Source organism: Coffea eugenioides, chromosome 6 (assembly GCF_003713205.1).
Source record: "Coffea eugenioides isolate CCC68of chromosome 6, Ceug_1.0, whole genome shotgun sequence".
NCBI classification, from domain to species: Eukaryota; Viridiplantae; Streptophyta; class Magnoliopsida; order Gentianales; family Rubiaceae; genus Coffea; species Coffea eugenioides.
Window position 1 is genome coordinate 2,207,076 of NC_040040.1, and position 8,220 is coordinate 2,215,295.

The following is an 8,220-nucleotide window of genomic DNA, read 5'->3' on the forward strand; positions in this document are numbered from 1 at the left end:
AAGGTACTACTAATTTGCAACTGGCCAGTTAATATTTTCTGAATTTGTACCGCTCGACGGAGGATGGTGCGGTTAAAAGTTAAAAGTTAAAAGTTAAAACCAAAGGGGTGCTACACTTATTTTGCCCTCAAAACAAAACAAAGTCTCCTTAATTATCGAAAACAAAAAACATTTGTGGTTTGATGGAAGTTTGGCAATTAGGTTTACATGCTCGGCTAGTGCTGCTGTAGTGTGCCCTTCATCCATCATCGGAAGCAAGCTGGTGGGAGAGGGTGTTTTTCAAACTTCAGATATTTGTTTTCCAAACGAATGGTCGAGAAACTGAGATTGATTATGTATTGTATATGCAACTTTCGACAAAATCCACCTGTCGATGAAGTACGTTAGTTAGTGACAGAAGACAAGCAAACTAGAAATACAAGCTAAGTAAACTACTTATCACAGAAAGAAACTCCCCTTTTTTACTTCCTACAACTGTAATAGTAACTATTAACAAGATGTCTTCAATATATGAGAACAAAATAATTTTTTAGCTCCTGGCCTCTGCTAAACAATGTCTATAATGCCAACACAATGTAGAATAATATATATATATATATATATATATATATATATATATATATGAGGAGACAATTTACAAATATAAAAGGGCAAAAAATTCGGCGACCACTAAACTAATGGTCGGGTCAAGTTTTGATCTTCAACCAATTTTTTATCACAAGTTGGCCATTAAACTAACTAATCAGTACACACATGATTATTGCGTCAATTACAACTCTTAATCTATGAAATAAGCAGAACATATGGCATAGTTTTGCTCTTAATTGTGTAAGTGGTGGACAAAACTACCCCTGTACTTTGCTACATGTTCTACTTATTTCATAAATTAAGAGCACCCAATGGTCACGAGTGTACTAATTAATTAATTTAGTCGCTAATTTGTGACAAAAAATTATTTAATGGTCAAAACTTGATTCGACTAATGGTTTAGCGGTCGTTAAGATTTTTTATCCCACATAAAAATATGTATAGGAGAAGAGAAATAATACCAACAATAATATATTAATCACACATTATAATAGCAAGCCAATCAAATCTTCACTCTTCTTAACTAAATACAATAATATGACTCCTTATTTATAGACAAGATGACTTGATAAACAAGTTTTACAATCATAAAAAAAAATTCTAATAAGATACTAATTGCTAAATAATAAAATTACCATAACTTGATTCCAATAAAATTATTAAAACCCTAATTTAATAAAAATACTACTAAATAATAATATGAAAATTTCTAAATTTGAACTTGATTTAATAAGCGCCTCCCTTAAATCAAACTCTCTCTTGGATCAGGTTCACCACCATCATGATCAATAATTTTCCTTGATTTTTGCTGCTGCAATATTCCATGTACTTAGACAGATTTATCTTGTCACTTAACTTATTATTCACTTGCCAAAATAATCACCCTTCTGGATAGACTGTTTTCATCGTCCAATTTGATGTTAACTTATTGAAAATTCACTTTGTGATTTTCATAATCATGATTCAATTGACAAGATTTTTCTCTATTCTCCGTCGTAACATCCGCAATCAATTTGATAATTCTTGAACCAATCTTATGGTTTAATTCTCACAAACTGGACACTTTATGACAACCTTGTGATCGAATTCGATCAACTAATTTTTTCACAGCAATTTTTATGCTCTAATTTTGACAGCAAAAAACACCCACAATTAACTTTCGTAATTGGGTCAATTCTTCAATGTCTACAAGCACTCCAGCATTAATTTGAAACCTAGGGTTTTGATACCAAATGTAAAATACAAAAAAAAACATGGGGTGACAATTTACACACACACAAAAATATGTGTGGGAGAAGAGGAATAATATCAACAATAATATATTAATCACACACTACAATATCAAGGCCCTCAAATCTTCACTGTTCTTAACTAAATATAATAATATGACTCCCTATTTATAGATAAGACGACTTGATAATACAACCATAAGAATTTTTCTAATAAAATACTAATTTTTAAATAATAAAACTATCATAATTTGATTCCAATAGAATTATTAAAACCCTAATTTGATTAAAACACTACTAAATAATAATTAAAAATTTCTAATTTTAAACCTTAATTTAATATGCCAACACATAATGTGTGTGCAATACGATTTGCATGACGTTTGAGCAAGATTGATAATAAGATCAACTGATATAATTGACAAATGCTTTTCTAGTCACAGAATTGATGCAGTAAAAAAGATTTGAAGTTACTTAAGATGGCCCTTTGAAAATTGTAACCCGAAGAATGGTAATTACGTTTTCCAACCTTGTGTACATTAATGTTCCGTGACAACTTAGTACTTAACCCCGAAGATGCACATGATAGTAGGCACGAAAATAAAAAGAAAAAAAAAAAAGGGAAGCCACGCGGAAGTTTCCTTTAGAACTGAGTGATGACTGATGAGTATGATTCCGGATCTAATATATGTGTATATACATGATGCAGTAGTATTACATCTGTGTGCACCACCACATCGAAGCAGCAAGCCCTAGTTACTTGTGACTCCCCACAATTTAGTTCGAGGAATAAATTTTGCTCACTTTTGATTTCGCTAGGTTAAATTAGCCAGAATGGCTTCGAACGCAGAAACATGGCTGTTGGAGAATGGAAACCTGAAGTGCTTGAGCAAGGAGATGAGGCATGGTGTCCGGACAGCCCATAACATGTCATCATCCTCTTTGCGCAAGAAATCTGAAATTGCCCTAGTCTCAAAAGTGCCTTACCGTTTCGTTAGAGACTTTCTGGCTAATCTTCAAGAAGTCATTCTCGGAACAAAGCTTTCTGTCCTCTTTCTTGCAATTCCATTTGCAATCGCCGCTCAATGCAACCACTTCGGAAGAGTAATAATTTTCCCCTTCCATTAATATTTCTAAGCTTATTATAATTAACCACTAGTTCATGTGATATGTATATCTATATAGTGCTATATACAGTCATTAATTTTGAAAAAACCCTCATCACTGATTTACTAAAGTTTTCCGAAACAGCCGTGGGTTTTTGCGTTGAGCTTGCTTGGACTCACTCCGCTCGCAGAACGCGTCAGCTTCCTCACAGAGTAAGCTTTCCATACGTAAACCGCAACTACCCTAATCGTTCGTTCTTGCATTAATTAATTCCACCATCTTATGATTCTGGATTTCGGAGCTGACATCTGCTAATTTACTTTTCTGTTGTATGTGCCCTCATTCGAAATGCAGACAAATAGCAATGTATACCGGACCAACAGGTAGATTCTCAATTCAGTATGTTGTTGAAATTAGTATTAAACGTGCAAAGAAAAGAGTGTCGAAAAGGTTCGACTATCTCCTGAGCACGGGGATCAATCCTTGGCTAATTGATTTTCTCCTCCTGTTGTTTGCTCCTTTTCTTCTGGTTCCCCATGCTTCCTGCATGGTACTTGATAACTCAATTTCCCAGTCTTGTTTATTGATACAAGGGAAAACACGATTATTGGCCTGCTACCTAGATTACATGTTTCTTTCTTTCTACTGCCCTCTACTTAATTTATACGACCTTTGTTCTTTTAAATAATGAAAAATGGGACTTCTGGATCTTCTCAACTCAAGATGTTCGACTGAAAACATCTGGTGTCAAATGCAATCAAAGCGGTTCGAATGGAAAGATGAGTTGCATGCACTCAAAAGTGGTGGCAAACAATTCTTGAAGGACTAAATACATGGCTTTATTCATTGATGGGAACTGGAAAGGCCTGGACACATGGATGAAGCCTATCACAAATTCACGGTTTTCGAAACCCTTCTTGACGAAAGACGGGAGCTAATTTGAGAATGCGTTGTCTTTTAGCTCTTAGAAAAAGGGTTTTGGTTCTCTTGTAGATAAGAGGACAAGCAAAATATGGAACAACTGCAACCTGACGTCTTTCGATGAAGCGGCAAGATTTGGCTTTCTCCAACTTTAGCATGCATATGCTAGGAATGTTTACCCAGCATAGCACTAGCCAGTCCCCGGTCCCAATACTGGAGTCCTTTTTTATGTAAAATATTAACTACTAAAACTTGACACTGGTTTTCTTTTTCTTTGTTTAGAAAACTTGCGAAATCAAAGAACAACATTTAATTTGTCGAAGCTAAATCGTCCTCGACTGTCATTTGAGGTTAGCCGAAGAACTCAGGCACCTAAACCTGTACGTTTGGAGGATTTTAAGTTGCATCTGAAACCCTAGTCTATAAATCAAGCACCATGTGGGAGGACTTGAGATCATTGAAGTGAAAGTCCTCGATGATTGATCCCTCTCGTTGTAGTTTATATATTTATTGTTTCTACATCTAGTATATATCGTCCATTTTCGCTTCAGTTTTTTTCTCCTTTAATTGATACAATGTGGTAGATAGCTACTAGCTGGCATTAATTTGAACTAGTAGTAATTTTTTTTTTTTTTTCAAAAGAGAAACAAAGTTAATTGGTGATGGTTTTTCATTTTTGCAGTTGGGGGGCTCCTAAATGCAACCTGTGGAAATGCAACGGAGCTGATCATAGCAATACTGGCACTGGTCCAGCACAAAGTAGACGTGGTGAAGTACTCTCTCTTGGGTTCTGTGCTTTCCAACCTCCTCCTGGTGCTCGGAACCTCTCTTTTCTGCGGTGGCCTCGCCAACGTCACCAAGGAACAAAAGTTTGACAGGGTAAAATTGAATTACGTTACTAATTATGAACTATGCTAATCTCATTGATCACATAATTTTTTTTATACATTGACAGAAACAAAGTGATGTGAACTCCATGCTGCTGTTGCTGGGACTGTTATGCCACCTGCTGCCCCTCATGCTTAAATACTCCCGGAATTCATCGGATGTTTTCGCCTTGGAGACAACCGTTGTCTCTTTGTCGAGAGTTAGTTGCATTTTGATGCTCATCGCCTACTTGGCCTATCTTGTTTTCCAGTTATGGACCCATAGACAATTTTTCGAGGCACAAGAGGTACGTACGTATATATGTATATGCAGCTAAGCTATACGTGCAATTACTACATATGTATGCGGCGGGGACTGGATGGATGTGCATTTTTCTAGAATGTAAATCATTTTAAACACAAAATATACATAAAAAAACATAAATGTCGAGAAAATTTTTGTAAACGTCACATAAAATATAAAAAAATTCTAAAAATATCAATCTTGATCCTTAACTTTTAGGGATGCTTATCGTAACAACCGTTGCTGCCCCGTTCTCTACCTATGGATAGGTGGTTGTTGTATTTATAGATCTCATATTATATTTTGCTGTACGTATAAATTTATTTGTTGATTTCATTTTTTGGTTAAAATGGTGAATTTTAATTGTTCCTATGTTTCCTCCTCCCGCATATGTTAAGCAAAAGTACAACAGTCAACGTGAAAATACTAGTATAAACCAATACTATTAATGCCCTAATTGAACACTAGTGCTACCTCATCAAAACCATAATTGCACTCGTTCTTGCGTATACCATACCCACAATCACCGTGCATGTAGGCGTTGAAGTCTATATATATAACTTGTTTTACTACTGCAGTAGCTAACTGTATGCATACTTGTTATATATAACACGATATTGATCAGGATGAAGACGAAGACGGTGACGGAATTGCAGAGGAAACACCAGTGATTGGATTTTGGAGCGGATTTGCTTGGTTGGCAGGCATGACTGGTGTCATTGCTTTACTATCCGAGTATGTTGTGGCCACAATCGAGGTGCGAGCCGCTCCGCTCCACTGCTCCACTGCTCCACTGCTCCACTGCTCCAGTCCAGTGGCTACTAATTCTCTTAGTCACACTGGAGCAGCATATCTGTTTATTAATTTTTGTGAAGTACTAGTAGGATAACCCGCGATATTATACACCTTTGAAATCTTTCTGGCTTCCTTTCCGTCAGGCTGCATCCGACACCTGGGGTCTCTCTGTCAGCTTCATCAGTCTAATTTTGCTACCAATTGTTGGAAACGCAGCAGAACACGCCGGAGCCATCATATTTGCTTTCAAGAATAAACTGGTGATTAACTTTTGCCAGCAGTGAATTCTCTTTCATTCCTCATCTCATTTCACATGCAGCACCTATTGCGTCAATCTTCAAAGAAATGCAATTGAAAAAGAAAATTCATATTGCAGGATATCTCTTTGGGGGTCGCTCTAGGTTCGGCATCTCAGATTTCCATGTTTGTGGTATGTCTTACGTTCTTTAGATCCATTCTTAAATTAAGTTTCAATGCCTGATCACAAGTTTGACCTAAATCGTTACAAATGTCCTTCATATTGCGTAGCTTCCCTTGACTGTGATTGTTGCTTGGATTATCGGCATCAACATGGATCTTGACTTCAATCTCCTCGAAACCGGTTCTCTTGCTCTATCCATAATTATCACGGCCTTCGCTCTGCAGGTAAAACTAATTGATCGAGTAATTGCCTCTTAGTCTGATTTGTACAATGATGATTATGGTGATGAAGAAAAGACCGCGGAGTGCTTAAAATAAAAGGAGCCAAATTGATACTTTTCTCAGTTGTCTGTCCATATAACTCCTCTCCTCCTAGGGTAGTGCAACTGGTGTGGTGTCAAAAGAACTAGAGAGCAAATTAAAGAAAAACCTTAGCGAACGTGGCTGCCGATCGATTTGTGCAAGTAATATCAGTACCTTGGAAGAACGAACATGAACTTGATCATCATCTCTTTGTTCATATGTTTTTACTTTACAGGACGGGACATCTCACTACATGAAAGGATTGGTACTTCTCTTGTGTTACGTGGTTATTGGAGCGTGCTTTTTTGTTTCCAGATCCCCACCCAGTAAGCCCCCACCCTGAATTTGGGATAGTATTAATGCTACTAGGTAATACGTAATAAAACTAGTTTAACTTTATCCTGGCTAATCAATCCATCCATGATATCAAGTACCAATCTTGAGATCGATCCTTCCTAATACTAAATGCAAGAGTTTAGTTTACTTGGATCATGATGTTTGATTTAATCCTTTCATTGCTTCAGACCAAGACCCAGCAAATGTTGTCGACTTCGGTATGAAATCATCTGCCCATGGAATCTTGAGAGTTTGAGCAGAGGTTACTGACATCGTATCATGATTCTTCTAAAATTTAGCAGTTGTTGTTGTTGTTGTTGTACAGTTTCATTCTTAACCCTAACAAACATTCGGGGACTGTTCACTGCAACTTTTGCTGCAGGAGTCGGAACGTGATCGCCATGGGGTGCTAGTCTATGCTGGCGGCCGACGATAGTAAATAAATAAATAAATCAATCAAGTTTACATCCATCCACCCATCCATTTGTTAATTCTTTCATTTGGATTGGTTTTAGTTGCAAGCAGCATGGTGTCGGAGGTTGGAGATGACGCTGTGGTATTACTACTATGATATCGTTCGGTCCATTTACGAGTCTTTATTCGCTACCCGTATTTTCTTCAAATTGAGTTGAGACTTGAGAGTGTCGTATATATACTGCTAGTAAGGTCTGGCTGTGCTCACCCTAAAGTGTTTAAGGGTACTACTAGTAAGGCATGGCTGTGCCCACCCTAAAGTGTTTAAGGATAACAAAGATTGTTTATGAGTTGAGTATCATGTGTAAATATATTATAAAGAGCATCTTAATGCATTGCTGGTTGATAAAGGGAAAAAATTCGTTGTAATAAAAAGCAAGTATTAACGTATAAATAAAATAAAATAAAATTGAATTGAAAGGAAAAATGTATATTTTGTTCGGTGGCAATTTCAGTTGGTTTACATAGGTTTAACTGGTGCTAAATAAAATAAGTGAAGTGACTAATCTGGAGTAAAGTGACAGGTTAAACAAAAATTTTGAATTCTAAAAGTAATGCCATAAAAGAAAAACACAAAACATGCAAAAGAAAGTATATGTTACTATAACAAGATATAAATGCATAGATTTGTTGAAGTAAAAAATAAGAAAAATTGTGTTACCAATCGAGAGAAAACAAGAAAGTGAAGGAACCTTTCTCTCTGCTATATGAGAACGAGAAGGAAATAAAACAAGAAGAAAATGAAGTACAATAAAGATTGGTAGTGTATGTAAGAGTGTGTACTATACTATTCAAGATTCGTTTGTTGATAATAATTTCATCTAAAAAGATAGTCTACGAAAGTTAAACTAAACTAGTACTTTGTCTTCCAATCTAA

At 36.2% G+C, this 8,220-nt stretch overlaps 1 protein-coding gene across 2 annotated transcripts; it reads left to right on the forward strand.

The window, feature by feature from the left end:
• Positions 1-2,524: 2,524 nt before the first annotated feature.
• On the forward strand, positions 2,525-7,678 carry LOC113776393 (vacuolar cation/proton exchanger 3-like). Of its 2 annotated transcripts, XM_027321536.1 has the most exons (13): positions 2,525-2,921; positions 3,069-3,136; positions 3,279-3,307; positions 4,528-4,724; positions 4,801-5,019; positions 5,641-5,772; positions 5,954-6,070; positions 6,187-6,240; positions 6,339-6,455; positions 6,769-6,859; positions 7,058-7,131; positions 7,252-7,270; positions 7,336-7,678. In XM_027321536.1, exons 1-11 carry the CDS (start codon positions 2,652-2,654, stop codon positions 7,123-7,125), a joined length of 1,362 nt encoding a protein of 453 aa, XP_027177337.1. In that variant the 5' UTR covers positions 2,525-2,651; the 3' UTR covers positions 7,126-7,131; positions 7,252-7,270; positions 7,336-7,678. The 2 variants fall into 2 exon arrangements, with proteins under 2 accessions (XP_027177337.1, XP_027177336.1); XM_027321535.1 differs by having other exon boundaries at positions 2,526-2,921; positions 7,252-7,678.
• The last annotated feature ends 542 nt before the right edge of the window (positions 7,679-8,220 follow it).

Bases quoted from the DNA above. Each gene is read 5' to 3' on its own strand.
- LOC113776393 (XM_027321536.1), top strand. From the start codon at position 2,652: ATGGCTTCGAACGCAGAAACATGGCTGTTGGAGAATGGAAACCTGAAG. The intron at 5,020-5,640 runs GTACGTACGTAT...GATATTGATCAG, and splicing joins AATTTTTCGAGGCACAAGAG to GATGAAGACGAAGACGGTGA. The intron at 6,071-6,186 runs GTGATTAACTTT...TTCATATTGCAG, and splicing joins TTGCTTTCAAGAATAAACTG to GATATCTCTTTGGGGGTCGC.